Below are 19,376 nucleotides of genomic sequence, written 5' to 3'. Positions count from 1 at the left end.
TCCTCAGCACCACATAAAAAAATAAATAAATAAAGGCATTATGTCCATCTACAACTAAAAAAAAAAGAAAGAAAGAAAATCTGCATGTATTATTATTTTTTTTTTACTTAACAATTAAAATACTCATAGAAAAATATACTTTTGCTAACTTCCTGGAGGAAGACTGTGCATTAAAGACTTTGTAAGTTATTAAATTTAGACTGTTTTCCTGGTTTTGAAAGAAATCCCTCAATTCCTCTGTGGGGTAGTTAGGAAGGCCTCTTGGAGCATGGCCCCTTGATGGTAAGAGTGGCTGAGAAGCTTTTTCTTCTGCCCTGCCCCACCCTCCAGCATGCAGGTCTTCTTGTTATGATTGATATAGGCTGTTAATTATGAATTTTCTCTCCCTGAGAATATAGCAAAGTTGGTAGACCCAGAAAGTATTCTGGGCATTAGGAAGAAATACATTTGGGACTAAAAACTGAGTCATATTGCTTGTAAATGCTACTGAACAATCACCATTTGTAGAACTTATGCAGTGTATTTTTTGCAGACATTGTAATACTATCCTTTGTTTTTAGTATTAGAAAAAAAAAAGCTGTGACTTTATCTAGACTTACTGCTATTTCACAGAGTATATGATAGTTTATAGTTAAGGAATAGTATTTTGATTTATTGTCTAGTTTGAAATTTCCATAATTAAATTGGAAATGTATTTATTTTATGTCTTAGAAATCTCCTTTAATCCTAAATTTTATTTATTTATTTAGTGGTGCTAGGGATTGAACCTGAGGCCTTGCACACACTAGGCAAGTGCTCTATTATTGAGCTATATTCCCAGCCCTAATCAAAACTGTTAAACATAATTTTTCACTTTGATGGGTGGTCACTTGAGACCTTTGTCTTGTCATTTGGCTTCACCAACCTCTCTCTCTTTCTCTGTCCTCCTGTCTTCTGGGCTCCAGCCTCCTGACTATTCCACTCACATTTGGAAACCTTAGTACCTGGTCACTCTTCTCTGCTCCATCTGTTGGCATCATTCATGCTGAAAATTCACCCCACATGAGACCTTCTAGGGATCCCTTGACCATCTCACCTGACCTTTTCCTCCACCCACTTTAGTTTTGCCAGTCTTTTCTTCCCTCTTCACACTCCCTTTGTTTCCACCTAGTGCCCCTACGCCACTACACTGAGAAAATAGAATCCCCCTGACATTAGCCTTTCTTCTCCCATTACCAAAATGCTGTTGCTCACCCCGCTCCCCACTGCTGCCCCTGCCCCGCTTCAGACCCATCCTTCTTCCTTCCTGACAACAGAGGAGGTGCATTCTCCAGTCCAGAGCTTTCCCCAACCCCACTTGGCCCCCATCCTTGAGGGCCTGGCTTCTGTGGTGGGGCCCTGTGTTGTTTTGAGTTGTGGTGGTGGTGGTGGTTGTTTGGTGGTACTACAGATTGAATTCAAGGCATCACATGCTTAGTAGTCAGGCTATCTACCACCAAGCTACATTCTTAGCCCAGAACCCTGTATTTTCTCTCTTTCATTCTCCATCTGTTTCTACCAGCATTCAAACAGGAAAATCCACCTTATTTCTCCACCTTTTTTCTCTGCTTTTTCACAGCTAACTTCTTGGATCAGTTGTCTGCCTTTTTCTCACCTTTGATTGATTCTAGAGATAATTATTATGAAGGATTTCAAGCATATTGAACAAATGAAGCTTAACTTTTTTTTGCTACATTTACTTTTCATGCCTTTTATTTTTAACCAAAAAAATATTACAGTTGTAGTTGAATCCCTTTTGTACCTCTCTGCTATCTTATTCACATCCTTTACTCACTAGAGGAATTTGAAGTCAATTTGGAGTCTGGCTTCTGTGTATATTTTTATATTTTTACTATATGTGCATGTATTCATACTTAATATAAGCTATTATTTTGCACAATTTGAAACTTTACATAAATGTCATCATTCAGCTCCCTGAAATCTGGATTCTACTCTTACACTAGCACATGTCTTCTCTTGTCAAAGTCACATGTGCCTTTCTTTTGTATTTTCAGAGCATTCAGCTGCTCACAGTATCTCCAAGGGGAAAATACTCTTCTCATAGCAGGGGCTTCTTCATGTCTACTGTCACTACCCTAGTTTAGAGGATCATTATTTCTACTCAGGACTCTTTTCTCCTCTCCTTGATTTGCTGTTTTTATTTTAAAATTGGATGATGTTGCTTCTCATATCCTTAGGGGCTGTGAACCCTGCAAATCCTGCCATATCTGGCTTCTTTGGTCACTCTCCCCCTTGTCACTGGACTACAGATCCTTGGCTATGTCTCATTCTTCATCTTGGTTCCTTGGTCTGTATTAGTACCTGTCTGCTGGTCCTGACACACTCTCATACCCCTGAAGTTCCATTGACTACCTTCTCCCTTAACTCCCAGCCCTTTTTTCAGCATCTAGGATGTTCCCTGTTACAGTGCTATATTTGCTTCTCTCAGTGTGTTTTCTGATTTTTAATTCTGTTTTGTCTGCCTTTTTGGCTCATGAGTATATCAACTCCAGGGGGGGCAGGGGCCAGGTTTTGTGCTCTAGAATGTATCTGGAAATAGCCAACATAACCCCCTGTCAGCAAAATATTTGAGTGAATTATATATATATATATATATATATATATATATATATATATATATATATATATATATATATTTTAAGAAAGAGTGAGAGAGAGTGAGAAAGAAGGGAGAGAGAGAGAATTTTAATATTTATTTTTTTAGTATTTGGCGGACACAACATCTTTGTATGTGGTGCTGAGGATCGAACCCGGGCCGCACGCATGCCAGGCGAGCGCGCTACCGCTTGAGCCACATCCCCAGCCCCGAATTATATTTTTTTGTTTTTGTTTTGGTACTGGGAATTGAACCCAGGGGCATTCTACCTCTGAGCTATATTCCCACCTCACTCCACCCTTTAAAAAAAATTTTTTTTTTAAGTTGTAGATGGACACAATACCTTTATTTTATTTATTTTATGTGATGCTGAGGATTGAACCCAGTGCCTCACACATGCTGGACAAGCATTCTACCACTGAGCTACAACCTAAACCCCCCCACCCTTTTTTAGTTTTTCGTTTTGAGATGGGGTCTTGCTAAGTTGCTGAAGCTAGCCTTGAATTTGGGAACCTTTTGCTTCGATTTCCTGAGCAACTGGCATTGAGTGAACAATTCTTTTTTTTTTCGAGGCCAGGTACCGAGGATTGAACTCAGGGGCACTTGACCACTGAGCCACATCCTGAGCTCTATTTTGTATTTTATTTAGAGACAGGGTCTCACTGAGTAGCACCTCGCCATTGCTGAGGCTGCTTTGAACTAACGATCCTCCCGCGTAGCCTCCTGAGTTGCTGGGATTACGGGTATGCACCACTGCGCCCAGCATGTGAACAATTCTAAGGTCAAATGGTTTTAAACTGTAAGACTGTTAGGATTCAGGGAATGGTAACTTATATATAATTTGTGAAGCTAAAGCTTTGGAATATGACAACATTGAAGCTGTTAGTTGTTTTCTTGTAGTCCTACAGGTTTGATAAATATTACAGTTCCTAGCCTGTCCTGGAAGAACAAAGGTAAACTATTAAAAAATGTTATTCGTTTCACAAATACTATTGCAACAAAACTAAAAATTGAAAGACAATTTTTAATCCCTTCACCCCTCTAATAAATCAAATATATATTTTTCTGTATTTTCTTCTACTCCTGACCCACATCTATGTTTCCATTTCGTAACATGATATAATTTCTTCCTGTTTTTCCTGTCTTGCTTATATACTCTACATAAACATACTTACTGACTGAAAGTGGGGGGAGGCAAGGTCTAAATGAATTGATAAGGGCCTCACTAAAGCCTCACTAAGTTGCTGAGGCTGGCCTTTGAACTTGTGACCTCCGTCTCAGCCTCTGGAATCACTAGGATTACAGCCATAGGCCTGCTGCGCTCAGCTATATTGGTATGGCTTTTTACTTCAGTTCACTCAGCTAGATATATTCTTTTGTTTTCTCTTCTGGAAACTTCAAATGCCAATATTCTAGGTTATCTATCTTTAAAGCAGGGAAATTAAAAATATGTAAATGTTTATATGTATGTACATAACTAATAACAGGTAAATCTTTTTTCCAGTGTTTCTAAGATAAAGTAATGTTACATCAGGTTTGCTTTCTCTTTGATATAATTAATTTAGGCTTTCAAAATTTTGGGCTGCTTGCTTTATTACATGGATGATGCAGAACCTCTGGCTTATATCTAATGCTTAGATGGTCTCTTGCTTTATTTTGGTTTTGGGATTTTTGTTGTTATTATTGGTTTAATTTTGCTAGTAATTGTAACATCCCCTTTTACTTACCAGTCTATTTTTATGTTTTAGGCAACATCTAGATTAAGAGAAAGGGGCTGTGATGGCCGCCTGGCAGGAATTGAAGTTCAGCAGCTCTTTTGTTCTCAAAGTGCAGCAATTCCCGAGCATCAACTAAAAGAACTGAACATAAAAATTGACAGTGCTTTGCAAGTAAGTTTTTCAAAGCTGGAATATTGATGTCCAAGGCAAGGAACTAGTTTTGATGTTGAACCATTAGAGTAATAAAGTTGTAATTGACCTCAAGTCTTCTAAAACTCTAAAAATTTTAAATTCCTATTTTCATTAGATTTGTCATTCTAATCTGCTGTATAATCTTGATTCCTAAAAATAATTTGTTTGCAGGCATATAAGATAGCTCTGGAAAGTTTAGGCCACTGTGAATATGCAATGAAAGCTGGCTTCCACCTAAATCCAAAGGCGATTGAAGCAAGTTTGCAGGTATCCTATCCTATCTTTTCCTTTCCTTTCCTCCCTCCCTCCCTTGTTTCCAACCATCCTTCCTTCCTTCATCTCTGTCTCTCTCTCTTGTCCCTCCCCTCCTACCTTCCTTTTTTTTTTCTACCTTCCTTTATTTCTTTATTTATCTTTCATATGTTTATTTACTTGGCAAGTATTGATTCAGTACCTGCTACATGCCTGGGTTGGTTTTAGGAACCCCATCCCTGCTTATAGTGCATTAGAGGGGAGAACCAAAAAGGGAGGGACAAATATTTGGAAATCAGATGGTGCAGAAAGCTATAGAGAAACATAACACAAGGTGGGGACATGTTTAGGAGTGTGTGTATGGTAGGTGGGAGGAAACCATACCATCTTTTTTTTTTTTTAACCTTTATTTCTCTTATTTACTCTTATGTGAGGCTGAGGATCGAACCCAGGGTCTTGCACGCAGGAGGCGAGCGCTTTGCTGCTGAGCCACAACCCCAGCCCCAACCATACCATCTTACACAGGGTGCTCTGGTAGTCTGCACTACCTGAGAACATGGTTTGTTAACATGGTGGGCAATAGAAATGGGAGCGTGCTAGGCTGGCAGGTGTAGGCTGTAGTGACTAGAATGTTCAGAGGGCTGGGAATTTGTAGAACTAGACAGAAGAGGAGGCAGAGACCTAGGGGGCCTTCTGTGCCCCTCTGTGTGCCATAGACAGCACCACAGTTATATTTCTCTATCTGGTAACTCTTGGGAGCTGTGAGGGATGTTTCTGTGGTCCAGTCTGAACCAAGTGTTTTGACAGATGAGGTATGGATAACCTCTCTTCTTTTCCAGGGTTGCTGCAGTGAGGCGGAAGCCCAGCAGACTGGGCGGAGGCAGACACCCCCACAGCCCATGCAGTGCGAGCTTCCCACTGTCCCTGTGCAGATAGGATCACACTTCCTGAAGGGCGTCTCCTTTAATGAGTCTGCAGCGGACAATCTGAAACTTAAGACGGTAGCTTTCCATGGGGTTCCATGGGGTTTAAGCAGCCAAGTGTGAACTTGGAAATAGAGTTCTTAAGGGTTTGTGAGGAACAGATTAAAAAACAAAACAGGTTAAAGAAGGAGGCTGTGACCTTTCTTGGTAAAATGATGAACCTGGGGTTTGCACGTGCTAGGTGAGTGTGAGTGTTCTACAACTGAGCCTTCTGGTGACTTTTTTTTTTTTTTGGTAGTTGTAGATGGACAGAATACCTTTATTTTATTTATTTTTATATGGTGCTAAGGGTTGAACCCAGTGGCTCATATGTGCTAGGCATGCACTCTGCCACTGAGCTACAGCCCCAGCCCTCTGGTGACTTTTTTTTTAAATAACTTTATTTTGTATTTTTTTTTTTAGTATTTATTTTTTTAGTTGTAGTTGGATACAATACCTTTATTTTATTTATTTTTATGTTGTGCTGAGGATCAAACCCAGGGCCTTGCACGTGCTAGGCAAGTACTGTACCACTGAGCCACAACACCAGCCTGTTAATAACTTTATTTATTTATTTTTCTATATGGTGCTGAAGATTGAACCCAGTGCCTCACACATGCTAGACAAGTGTTCCACCACTGAGCCACAACGCCAGCCCCTCTGGTGACATTTTTAATGAAACATTTGCCAAAAAAGTTTTATTGAAATTTCATTCAAATGTTTAACTTAAAAGATTTGGAAGTATACTGTAAAATATTATCCATGATTAGTATTTCTTATGGGCTTTTGAGAAGTAGGAGGAGAAATCTTATAATAATGCAGTATAGTGGCCATTTTTGGAGTAACATGGATGTCAGGCTTATGCTAAGTGCTTCACGTGCATTATCTCATTTAATCCTTCCCTTTAAGGTGGGTAATGCCCTTTCTTACTTGATATGGGGGAACTGAGGCCCAAGGTCATAGAGCTAGAAAATGGTAGAGCTGGAATTTGAGGTCATGGGAGCCTGTTTGCAGATCCTGCATACCTGACCATTTGGTCATCCAAAATAAAGTTGAAGTTTCAATTGGTATTTACTTTTACCAGATGATTTTGTTTCCTTATTTGGAAGGATTCAGAATTTCCAAATTCTTCAACCAGTTTGCAACAAGAGATTGCTAAATAATTTTTTACTTTGTGCTGATGTAGAAATCACATGTTTGTATTAATGTATGTGTATTCATATCTAGCAATTCATCATGGGATTGGAAAATCTCTGAGGGTGACTCATGATGATAATTGCTTAAGAAATTCAAATGGTATGATCTGGATGTACTTAAAATGCTTTTTTCTTGAGGATGATTATATAAATGCATTTCTATAAATTTTATAACCTTGCATGGCTTTGTTTTAAGATGGGACTCTTTTTGTCAATTTATAGCACACAATGTTACAGTTGATCAAGGAAGCAGGCTGCTATAATGGACTTACACCCAGAGATGATTTTCTAGTGACTGAAGTACTGAACCAGGTGTGCCCATCTACATGGCGGGGTGCCTGCAAGACTGCTGTGCAGCTTCTATTTGGCCAAGCTGGACTGGTGAGTATGTGTGAAGGATGAGAAAAAAAGAAGATACATTTCTTTCTTTTTAAAAATTTTTTTTAGTTATGTGTTGAAGTTTTTTTTTTAATTATTTGCCTTAATAAACTTTATATTTAGTAAGATTTTGAGTAACAAAGGTAAGGTAGAGTGTACATTAAATAAGCAAATGTTAAGTCCCATTAAGAGAACAGTAATTCATTCCTTTCATCAGAGTCAGTGATTTAGTGTGACCTACTAAGGACCCATTTTCAGAGAGAGACTCTTCTCAGTAGCAGAGTGGCTTTGGTCAGCTCAGGACTGTTTCACCCAAGGCTATGGGTGAAATAGAGATCTCTTGCTGGATGGTCCCTGGAGTTTTACCCAGCTTTCCATGAGTGACCTCAAGTAGAACAAACTTTTCAAACATATGAGGATGTGGTACAGGCACATGTGTGAAAATAGTCAGTGACTTTCAAAGTTCTTCAATGCTGCAAATTTAGACCAGATTTTTAAAAATTTTTTAGAAGTAGTTGAACACAATACCTTTATTTTATTTATTTTTATGTGGTGCTGAGGATCGAACCCAGGACCTCCACATGTTAGGTGAGTGCTCTACTGCTGAGCCACAACCCCAGCCCCTAGACCAGATTTTGAAAAGCAAAAGAAGAACAGCATTAAAAAGTTTTTCTTGGGCTGGAGATATAGCTCAATGATAGGTTGCTTTCCTAGCATATATGAGGACCTTGGTTCAAAAAAGGAAGAAGTTTTCTTTTCTTTTGCAGATTGATGGTATATATTGCAGGAAACCTAGTTACAAAATAATTTTGACAGGGCCCTTGACCTGGCCCAATGATTCTGCAGCTGTAGTGGATGTTTTTCTGTTGCCAAACTGCCTCCTGTCTAAGGCCTTTGCACTGTGTCCTCCTTTTACCTGGAAATCTTTATCTCTCTGATCTTCATGTGGCTCACTCCTGTCATCTTCCTGGTGTGAGCTCCAGGATTACCTCCTCCAAGAGATCTCTCCTGACTGTGCTGGTATAAGTGGAATCCCTTTCTAGTAACTTCATGCCCCAGCTCTGTTTATCTCCTTATTAGCAATAAAATAACAACAACAACTCAAATGTACTGGTTTGGTCTTTTCATCTTTCAGAGAAAAAAGGCGGGGAAAAATTGCCAAAGTTGGGTAAGATCAGGAGATTAGCATCTGAAATCACCATTTAGGTTGGCACCATTGACCTATATATAGCCTTATTTACTTGATTCCATTTTCTAATAAATGACTACTTTTTGGACAAGATATAGTACTTCAGTCAGAGATTAGAGGAAGCTAATTAAAGAAAATAGCTAATTTAGGAAAATGAGTCTGATGTCTACTTTATTGATGTAAAGAGCTATTGGGAAGATGTTTATCTTCTGTTCCATGTAGCTGAGGGTTGTGGTGGCCCAGCTCAGGACAGTGCTGTCTTGTAGAGGGCCAGACAAGGGCCTCTCCACAGAGAAGAGCTATTTCCTTTAGGATCTATTCTTCAGTATAGGAACCACCAGGAGAAGTACTAAGTCGGAGATACCCTACTGAAGTATGGAAGAATCACTGCCTTTAAGAGATCAGTCCATATTCCCAGAGACCATTTAGCTGAAACTCAAAGAACTATGGCAATGCATTCTCCAGAAAGGAGTGTGCAAATAAGGTAGAAGGATACACAGGCTGTTGTGAGGAAAACATTATAAGTTAAAAGGAAAAAAAAAAAAGTCCTATTTTACTTAGAGACCAGAAACTTCTTCCTGGCCCTCTACCCCTGATTGTAGGGCACCTTTGTGTGACTGACAAAAGAACCTTTGGATTATGGTTCTGCGGGTGGGAGGAGAGAGGAAACACCTGTGTGGTCCAACAAAAGCTGTTCCTTAGACAGGAAGTGTTTCCTGAAGGACCAGCTATGGGAACTCTGTTTATAGCAGTGGAAATCTACTCCATTAGAGGCTGAATTTGGAATCATGATAAGCAACTCTGTACAACTTGACTCCTGAACTATTATAGATTTGGTTTTAAAGTGTTTAATCTTCTTTTTTTTTAAAAGATTTTAAAAATACAGACACAATATCTTTATTTATTTTATTTATTTTTATGTGGTGCTGAGGATCAAACCCAGTGCCTCGCATGTGTGAGGCAAGCTGAACTATAATCCCAGCTCCTTATCATTGTTTTCTTGAAATTCTTTAGTTGTTTGAAAATATTCACATTGTCAAACTCTAGATTACATGAGATACTGTATTATCCATGTAGAATTAAAAACTCTTCTCCAAATAAGAGTAAATCATTGAAAGAAGAGTTGGTTCTTTGTCCTAAAGTAGTTCTGTATTTATTCATGATTAAGAATAAAATTTTCGGGGCTGGGGATGTGGCTCAAGCGGTAGCGCGCTCGCCTGGCATGCGTGCGGCCCGGGTTCGATCCTCAGCACCACTTACAAAACAAAGATGTTGTGTCTGCCGATAACTAAAATAAATAAATAAATAAATATTTTTAAAAAATTAAAAAAAAAAAAAAGAATAAAATTTTCTTTTAAAATGTTTCATCTGAGAGGCTTAGGATATAACTCAGTGGGCAGAGCACTTGCCTAACATCATGCACAAGGTCCTGAGTTTGATCCCCAGCACTGAAGGAAAAAAAAAGTTTTATCTGCCAGACACAGTAACAGATACCAGTTAACAGTAATTCCAGTGACATAGGAGGCTGAGGCAGAAGGATAAGAAGTTCAAGGCCAGTCTGGGCAACTTAGTGAGATCCTGTCTCAAATTAAAAATTAAAAGAGCTGGGGACATAGCTCAGTTGTAGAGTACCCCCTGGGTTCAGTCCCTATTATGGCAGGGGTAGGGAGTAAGGTACAGTGGGTTCATCCACTCTGGCTTGTATCTAGTCATTACAAATGGTCTTTTCTGGGGCTGGGGACATAGCTCAGTTGGTAGAGTGCTTATCTTGCATGCACAAGGCCCTGGGTTTGATCCAAAAAAAAAAAAAGAAAGAAACAAATGGTCTTTTCTGAAGCTTTGGTTCATTGTTTAATCTCATTTTACTTCGTTCAAGTACATAGAAAAAAAGTTCTAAGATAAACAATAATTCCGAGTTAGCATTTATAGTGTGGAAAAGTGCCAGAGGTGCTTGAAAAGTTCATTCATATCCTACACCAATAATTCAGTTTCTGATCAATAAGGTATCTTTTTTTTTTTTTTTTTGAGTACTTGGGATTGAACCCAGGGCTTTGCACATGGTAGGCAAGCTGTCTACACCTGAACTATACTCCTGGCCCTTCTTGGTTTATTTTTGAGATATAGTCTCACTTAGTTACCTAGGCTGGCCTCAAATTTGTAATCCTCCTGCCTCAGCCTTCAAAGTAGCTGGAATTACAGGCCTGTACCACCATGCCCAGCTACTTTCTATTGTCTTCATGGACTGTTACTGGCCTTACCATAGTTGCACTGCCCTGGGAATAGTTCTTACTGCAATCACTCAGCATCAGTAGGCTCATGTTTCGGATATGTTTGTGATCCATTTTCCTTTCTGAAAGCTGGCAGTTGTTTTTTTTTTTTCTCTCTCTCTCTTAGGTGGTAGTTGACACAGCACAGATTGAAAATAAAGAAGCCTATGCCCCCCAAATCAGTTTAGAAGGCTCCAGAATCGTGGTTCAAGTCCCATCTACATGGTAACTTGACTCTTATATTATACCAGAAGCCTAAGCTGTGATTGAAATTTGCACGTCTTTGAAATGATTGCTTTGTTTGAACAAGCCCAGTGTTGGCTGACACAGCAGGTCTTGTATGTGTGTGGGGTTACGGGAAGCAATGGCGTGTTAGTAGCATATGGCATGATTGTTGGTCTATGATCAGGAAGCCAAGATGTCTGCAAAATATCCTTATTGGCCATATGTTAACTGAAATACCATACTCTTAGGTCATGATCTTCATCACTGAGTTTAGAAGTTTTAAACTTACTGTATCATTTTCTCTAAATCACCTATTATTTCTCTAAAGTTGAGTAGAGAGCATAGAATTTCTTCTTCTCCTTTGTCGATTCCAGCTACAACCCTGATGGTCTTTATCTTTCTGGGAATTGAAACTAGAGGCACTCCCCTACTGAGCCACATCCTTATTCCCTTTTGAAATTTTTAAAATTTTTGAGGTATGGTCTTGCTAAGTTGCCAAGGCTAGCTTCAAACATGATCCTCCTGCCTGAGCTCAGGAGTTGCTAGTATTAGAGGCATGTGCCACCACGCCCAGCATCCCCGATGGCCTTGAGCCTCATGTCTATTAAGTACCCAGAATCATTGCAAATCTATGGACAGGGTTCTTTTTACTTATTAATTACATTTGTAACATAATAGATAAAGGATTATTGAAGGTTTTTGTGGGTGGCTTTTTGAGGTACTGGGGGTTGAACCCAGGTGTTCTCTACCACTGTGCTATATCCACAAAACTTTTTTTTTCCCTTTGGTACTGGGGATTCCGGGGTGCTTACCTACTGAACCAGCCACATTCCCAGCCCTTTTTATTTTAGTCAGACAAGGTCTGACTATGTTGCTTATGGCACTTTGAACTTCAGATCTTCCTGCCTCAGTCTCCTGAGCTGCTGGGATTATAGGTGTGCATCACTGCACCCAGCCACAGCCCTTCCAATTTTCATTTTGGGATCTTCCTAAATTGTCTAGGCTGGCCTCAAATTTACAATCATTTTATCTCTGCCTCCAGAATAGCTTAGATAGACAGGTACCACCATACCTGACAATAAAGGATTATTTTATTTTTTTCCCACTCCTGGAGTTGGGGTGTGGCTCAGTGGAAAGAGTACTTTACCTAGCATGTGCAAGGCCCTGGGTTCCATTCCCAGCACCCCCCCCCCAAAAAAAAAGGCTACAAATCAATAAGAAAATGGACAAGGAGGTGGGCATGTTGGTATACACCAAAAATTTTAGCTCCTTGGAAGGCTGAGGGTCTGGCTTAGTAATGGAATACCCCATGTTCAATCTCTAGTACTGAAAAAAATAAAGAAAAATGGACAAGATACCTGATGAAGCAAGGCAGGAAAGAAGAGATATTATCAACAAATAGATGAAGAAAATGTGTGACCTCATCTAATAATCAAGGGAAGACAAAGACACCATATGATGCCATTTTGCCCAAAATGTTTGTCTTAGAAAAACAACTAAATGTTGTGACAATACTGGTTTGGGCTACACTACATGAACAGGCATTCTTAAATGGAGAATAAATAATAGCTTTTTTGGAGGACAATTTAATGCATCAGAAGCCTAAAATAAGGGATATGACCTCAGCAGTTTCACAATTCCTCCACTAGGGATTTGTGCATACAGATTTGGCTGTAAAGATTGGCATCATAGCTTTGTTAATAGCAAATGTTTTCTAATATGTTTAATTTTTGCTATTAAAAATTGTAGCAAAAATGGATGAATACTTAATTATAGAGGAAATAGTTAAATCATTTAAGTAGGAAGAGATTGATGTCTTCACAGACTAAAGTAGTAATTGGGCAATGCATACAATTTATATTTAAATCATTTGGAGTTTGTAGTGGGGTAGGGGGAGCTGTTACGTGTTCCTGGGGATGAATCCAGGGCCTGCACTGGCTAGGCAAGTATTTTACCACTGAACTATGCCCCCAGTCCAAAACTGTTTATAAATAAACAGTTTATAAACTGGGGGGCAGGAGGGTACTGGTGACTGAACCCAGGACTGTATCCCCATCCCTTTTTATTCTAAATTTGAGACAAAAATCTCACTAAATTGCTTAAGGCCTTGATAAGTTACTGACTTTAAACTTGGGAGCCTCCTGCCTCAGCCTTCAGAGCAGAGTTCCTGGGATTACAGGCATGCACCACCACACCCAGTATACTTGAATTATTTATTTTTGAACCGTGGGAGTGCAATGGTAGATTCTGCTAAAAGTGTTTAGAACCTATTGATGTAGTAAGTGAGGGTTGGCAGTTCATTTTGTGTGTCTCCAAATCTTCCTTCTATGAGTATGCTCCTGCCAAAATTTTAATTTGATTGTTCAGGTGGTTTATTTTCCTGAAATTAATAGTAATTTTTATAGGTACATATCTTCATTTCTTTTTTTTTAAACATTTATTTTTTTAGAAGTAGTTAAACACAATACCTTTATTTTATTTATTTTTATGTGGTGCTAAGGATTGAACCCAGGGCCTCGCACATGCTAGAAGAGTGCTCTGCCGATGAGTCACAACCCCAGCCCCACATATCTTCATTTCTATCAAACAATAAATTGAAAGCTCACTTCCCTACTTTTCTATAAGATTTTGGAGTTCCTGGATTCCTAATTCAGTTTTCCATTTCATATTCTCATTGAATGCCTGAACCCTGGTAGTGCAAGCATGTAATCCCAGGTACTTCAGAAGCTGAGGCACACAATTCAGTCAGCCTGGGTAATTTAGTGAGACCCTATCTCAAAATAAGGACTGGTTGTAGCTCAGTGACGAAATGCTTGACTAGCATGTATGAGCCCCTGGATTCAATCTCCTAGTACTACAAAAACAAAAACAAGACAAAACAAAATATTCTAATTGAAAAATATTAAACTTTGTCAGGATTCTTTTTATTTTTTAATTTTATTTATTTATTTATTTATTATTTATTTATTTTAGCTGTTGATGGGCCTTTATTTTATTCATTTATTTATATGTAGTGCTGAGGATAGAACCCTGTGCCTCACAAATGCTAGGCAAGTGCTCTACCAACTGAGCCACAGCCCTAGCCTCAGGATTCTTATTTTGAGAAGGACAGAACTTTCATATAGTTGGGCGAATATAGACAGCTAGTATTAAGATAGTTAGCACTTCTAGATTTTCTTCCAGAACTTCTTTCCCCCTATCTCCCCCCATTGATTTCCTATGTAATTCACTACATCTCCCAGAAAAAAAAAAAACTTCTAGGGTGTGATTCCTTGTAGAGACTCCCTCTGCTGGTAGGCTTTGGTAAAGATGCAAATTATAATGGTTTTTGTTTCTTTGAAATTACAGGTTGAGATGTATATATTATCTGAAATGCTTGGGGCTAAAAGTGTTTTGGATTTCAGATATTTTTGGAGTTGGGAATATTTGGATGTGCATATAATGAGATATTTTGAGGACAGAACGCAAATCTAAACATAAAACTTAGTGTCATATACACCTTATACGCTTAATCTAAAGGTAATTTTATACAATATATTTAGTGTGCCTAATTTTCAGGTATAGAATTTTCAACTTGTGTTGTCATATTGGCACTCAAAAAATTTCAGATTTTTGACCATTTCAGATTTTTGGATTAGGGATGCTCGACCTGTACAAATTACATGATTGTTGAATGCAAACAGAGTGATTAATTTACTATGTCTTTGAAAAGATAAGACTTACAAAGCAAGTCAAGAGTTTATTATATTCTCTGCTTTTAGTGTTCAGTTTTTTTTTTCCTCTCTCTCTCTCTCTCTCTTTTTTTTTTTTTTTTTGGTGCTAGGGATTGAACCCAGCAGTGCTTTACCACCGAGCTACAGTCCCACATTTTTTAATTTTTATTTTTATTTTGAGGAAAGGTCACACTAAATTGATTAGAGCATTACTAAAGTGCTAAAGCTGGCCTCAAACTTGTGATTCTCCTGCCTCAACCTCCTGGGCAACTGGGATTACAGGCATGCACCACTATGTCTCAAATGATGTTTTTTCCCCCCAAAGAAATACTTTACTTATATTTTTAAGATGTCATATCTTTTGTTTAAGGTATCTATCCATTCTTCTTTTTTTTTTTTTTTTCCCAAAAAATATTTACCGAACACCTTCTATGTACCAGGCACTGTTCCGTTCTTTGGGATTTAGTCACGAGCAAGACAGAGTTCTTGCCTCTCACAGAACCTATGTTGTAATGCTAATAAGCATAAGAAGTGAGTCCAAGCACTAGCAAGTATATGAGGGACAAATGAGGAGAGCCATGTTATTTGCTAGAGAATAATTGAGGTAAAGGAGGAGAGGAGACTGGTAGATGGTGAGGTTAGTCACGAAGGGCCTCTTTGAGGATGAAGTAGGATTTGATAGGAGCTGGCCATACTGAGAGCAGGTGGGGAAGGCAGCAAAAAGGGAGACCTGGGGAGTAAACTTGCATGGTTAGAGATGGTGGTGATAAAGAGGGGGGAACAGGTCAACATTTGCAGGGCCTTGGGGGATATGAGGTTTTTATTTAAGTATAGGTGAAGAGTTTTAAACAAGTCTTGGTGATTTGTCCACAGATCAGGTTTGGTCTCAAGGGCATATTATTGATCAGCTCTCAAGATTAATAAATAAAAATGCCAATTTGTGTTTTTTTTTCTCCCAGAAAGAGAAATTATTACCACCAGGAACTATAATGCTCCATTTTGCAATGACACCAGCATCTAGCAAATGATCTCTTAGTGGGCAAAATCAGTGACAAGCCAAATCACAATCTGAAGTCAGCTTGGGAACATAGAGCAAATGTGTCCTGATAGTTAGTGATTCCAGGCTGAGAGAATTAGGTGCACTGAACCTTGGCCTGTTCCAGTGATCAAGATTGTCTCCCAGGAGTCAGGTCTGCTTGGGCACTAGCAGGGATTGCCTTGTTGCTTACCTTTTCCTGAGCTTCTAGCTATCTACCTCTCATCCCCAGATATATTTCTTCTCAAGCCAAGTAATGTTGGGTAGTACTGCTGCCCCCTTAGGGTGGGCTTACAATTGCTTATTTTACATCTGGCTCCCAGAATGCCCAGAAACTGGCCAACAGCATCTTCTTGGTGGACTGTATTCTCTCAGAAAGACCTCTTGCCTGGACATGGTGGCACACATCTATTATCCCAGTGCTTTAGGAGGCTGAGGCAAGAGGATCAAAAGTTCAAGGCCAGCCCACAGCAACTTAGTGAGACCCTGTCTCAAAAGGAAAGATTTGAAGAGATGGGGATGTAGCTCAGTGGTTAAGCAGCCCCTGGCATGGACACCCTTAGTGAAAGTGCCCTGAATGGTGAAAAGCAGTTTGCCATATCAAGATCTCAAGGAAAAGCAGTCCAGGCAAAGGCAGCAGCAAGAGCAAAGATCCTCAGACATGTGCAAACCCACTCAGACAGAGCTTTAGGGACAAGGTAGAGGGGCCGGGTCACACAAGGCCTTGAGAGCTATGGTGAGGGGTTTAGATTTTATTTCATTCATGATGAGATGCTGTTGGAGTGTTTTAAGCAGAGTGTGATGTGATCTGATTTGACTCACTCTGGCTGCTGTGTGAAGGATGCACTTTAGAGGGGCAGGAATAGAGAAAAATAGATTAGATAGAAACTAATTCCTGAGGCAGGAGGTGGTGGTTTCCTGGAGCAGGGCAGCAATAACTGATGTAGTGAGAAGTGCCTGGATTCAAAGTACATTTTGGAAGACAAGCTCTCAGGATTTGCTGAGGGTGTGAGGGAGCTAAAGATAATTTGTAGGTTTTGAAGTAGACATTTGTGTCACTTTTATACTAGAGAAGTCTGTAGGAATCAGGATAGCTTTGGAGGGAGGCGGGTGTGAGTTGTACTGATTAGGTTACCTCTCTCTGAGGAGAGAGAACAAAAAGCAGGAACATTATACCATACAGAGGTGGTAGGGGAGGAGAGGGGGGAGCAGGAGGAGTCACCAGAGGAGACCAGAAAGGAGCTTTCTAGATGCAAGAAAAATGGAGCAAGCCTGGGGCACTGAAGATAATGTTTCTGGGAGAAGAGAAACATTAGAAAATGTTGCTGAGAGATTAAGCAACATTTTGGAGACCCTGTTTTCATTAGCTTTTATCACTGTGACCAAACTATCTGACAAGAACAACTTTTTCATAGTTTCAGAGGTCTCAGTTCATATATGGCTGACTTCATTGCTCTCTGCCCAAGTAAAGCAGAACGTCATGGTGGTAGGGTGTGGCAGAAGAAAGCAACTTAGGACATGTCAACTGAGAGAGAGAGAGAGAGAGAGAGAACATAAAAACACACTCCCCCAACCAGAAACAAAATATAAACCTCAAAGACATTCCCCTAGTGACCTACTTTTTGTAACCACACCTTGCCTGCCTACAATTACCACCCAATTAATCCAATAAGTGGGTTAATCCACTGATTAGGTTACTGCTTGCATAATACAATCATTTCATCTCTGCACTTTTGTTGTTGTTGTTGTTGTTGTTGTTTTGGAACCAGATATTGAACTTAGGGGCACTCTGTCCCTGAGCCACATCCCCAGCCCTATTTTGTATTTTATTTAGAGACAGGCTCTCTCTCAGTTGCTTAGCACCTCGCTTTTGCTGAGGCTGGCTTTGAACTCGTGATCCTCCTGCCTCAGCCTCCCAAGCTGCTGCGATTACAGGCATGCACCACTGCGCCCAGCCATCTCTGAATATTTTTGCATTGAGCTTTTGAGGGATACCTCATATCTAAACTATAGCAAGATCTAAGTTGGCTTTTAAAAACCTATCTTAAGGGGCTGAGGTTGTGGCTCAGTGGTAGAGCACTTGCTTGGCATGTGTGAGGCACTGGGTTCAATTCTCAGCACCACATATAAATATATGAATAAAATAAAGATCATCAACGTCTAAAAAATTTTTTAAAAGCTATATTAATTGAGTTAGAGTATAAAATTCTGATGGGAGTGGAGCAAAAGAAGAATAGGAAGTAAGGAAGAAAAAACAGTGCATTTACTCGTGGGGAGTAGAAAAAATGGGACAGTACCTGGAGAATGTGGGGCTGAGAGGGTGATCAGAGAGGCTGCTTTCTTTGCCTCCTAGGGAGTGCCACAGGGGAATAAGCTGATCATATAAACTTTGGGAATGCAAAAGGGCACACAGTATCCAGCACTCATTTGGAGGGCTAAACTATGGCAAAAGCAAGTTGTGCCTTACAGTAGGACAGGAGGGAAAACAAGCATGTGGACAGATGCAGGTGAACTAGTAGAATTACCAGAAAGTGAAGGTGAGGTGGATCTCCTCTGCTAACTTGCATTTCCTTAGCCTAGTAAGAGTTGAGACAGATGAGAATGGAAGAGGTAACAGGGATGTCAGATCACTGGGGAGAGGAGAAGGGTGTGAAATATTCATCTTAAAAAGAAGTAAGCTGGGGTTGTGGCTCAGTGGTAGAGTGCTCCCCCTAGCACGTCCAAGGCCCTGGGTTCGATCCTAAGCACTACATAAAAATAAATAAATAAAGGTATTTTTTTCCCAACTACAACTAGGAAAAAAAAGGTAAAATTAGCTGGGCATGGTGGTACACACCTGTAATCCCAGCAGTTTGGGAGCCTGAGGCAGGAAGATCATGAGTTCAAAGCCAGCCTCAGCAAAAGTGAGGTGCTAAGCAACTCAGTGAGACACTAAGCAACCCAGTGAGACCATGTCTCTAAATAAAATACAGAATAGGCCTGAGGATGTGGCTTGGAGGCAGAGTGCCCCTGAGTTCAATCCCAAGTACCACAACCCCCACCCCCAAACTAAAAGAGGAAAAATTAATTTATGGAGATCATGTTTGTTGCTTGCCTAAAATTTGCAGTGAGTTCAAGTTGCAAACTGTGAGCAAACTTTTCCTCCACTGACTCTTACTATCTTTGATACAAGTATCCAATTTTGTAGAAGGAAGGAGGGGCAGAAGCATTATGGAAGAGTTTGGAGAGGAGCAGATAATTGTGCCAGACCACAGAATCTCATCAGGGCAAAGAGAAAAGTTAGTATTATCCTGGGTGTTGGATAGTAAGAGGACATTAGGCCTCTTGAAGTCATCTCCTTCACCAAGTTCTTCTCTTCCTACTCAAAAGACAGTCATAGATAGCAATCCACGGAGGTCTACAAAGTCCTGTACTCACACAACACTTTTGACACTGAATGTGTGAGTTTCCTACACCAAGCAATTCTCCAGTTTTCTGCAGATACTGGGTAGCCTACATTTTAATGGTGACACTAAGTACCTGGAGTGGCACAGAGCCCACAGGTTAATGCTCAGCCCACAGGCTACTTCCCATTTCAAACTCCAAGTGTAAGCCTATTACAAGTTGGGGTTAC

General features: G+C 39.8%; 1 protein-coding gene across 5 annotated transcripts in view; it reads left to right on the top strand.

Moving 5' to 3' along the window:
* The window catches only part of Garre1 (granule associated Rac and RHOG effector 1), a 91,144-nt gene that overhangs the window by 58,313 nt on the left and 13,455 nt on the right, over nucleotides 1-19,376 (top strand). For all 5 annotated transcript variants that reach the window (XM_076837621.2, XM_076837616.2, XM_076837620.2 and 2 more), the window contains 5 exons: nucleotides 4,384-4,524; nucleotides 4,717-4,812; nucleotides 5,637-5,798; nucleotides 7,178-7,336; nucleotides 10,917-11,014. In XM_076837621.2, the coding sequence (XP_076693736.2) occupies nucleotides 4,384-4,524; nucleotides 4,717-4,812; nucleotides 5,637-5,798; nucleotides 7,178-7,336; nucleotides 10,917-11,014 (656 nt within the window). The remainder of the gene's footprint in view (nucleotides 1-4,383; nucleotides 4,525-4,716; nucleotides 4,813-5,636; nucleotides 5,799-7,177; nucleotides 7,337-10,916; nucleotides 11,015-19,376) is intronic.

The sequence above is a fragment of the Callospermophilus lateralis genome, chromosome 18 (assembly GCF_048772815.1).
Source record: "Callospermophilus lateralis isolate mCalLat2 chromosome 18, mCalLat2.hap1, whole genome shotgun sequence".
Taxonomy (NCBI): Eukaryota; Metazoa; Chordata; class Mammalia; order Rodentia; family Sciuridae; genus Callospermophilus; species Callospermophilus lateralis.
This window is presented reverse-complemented; position numbering and strand designations above follow the sequence as displayed.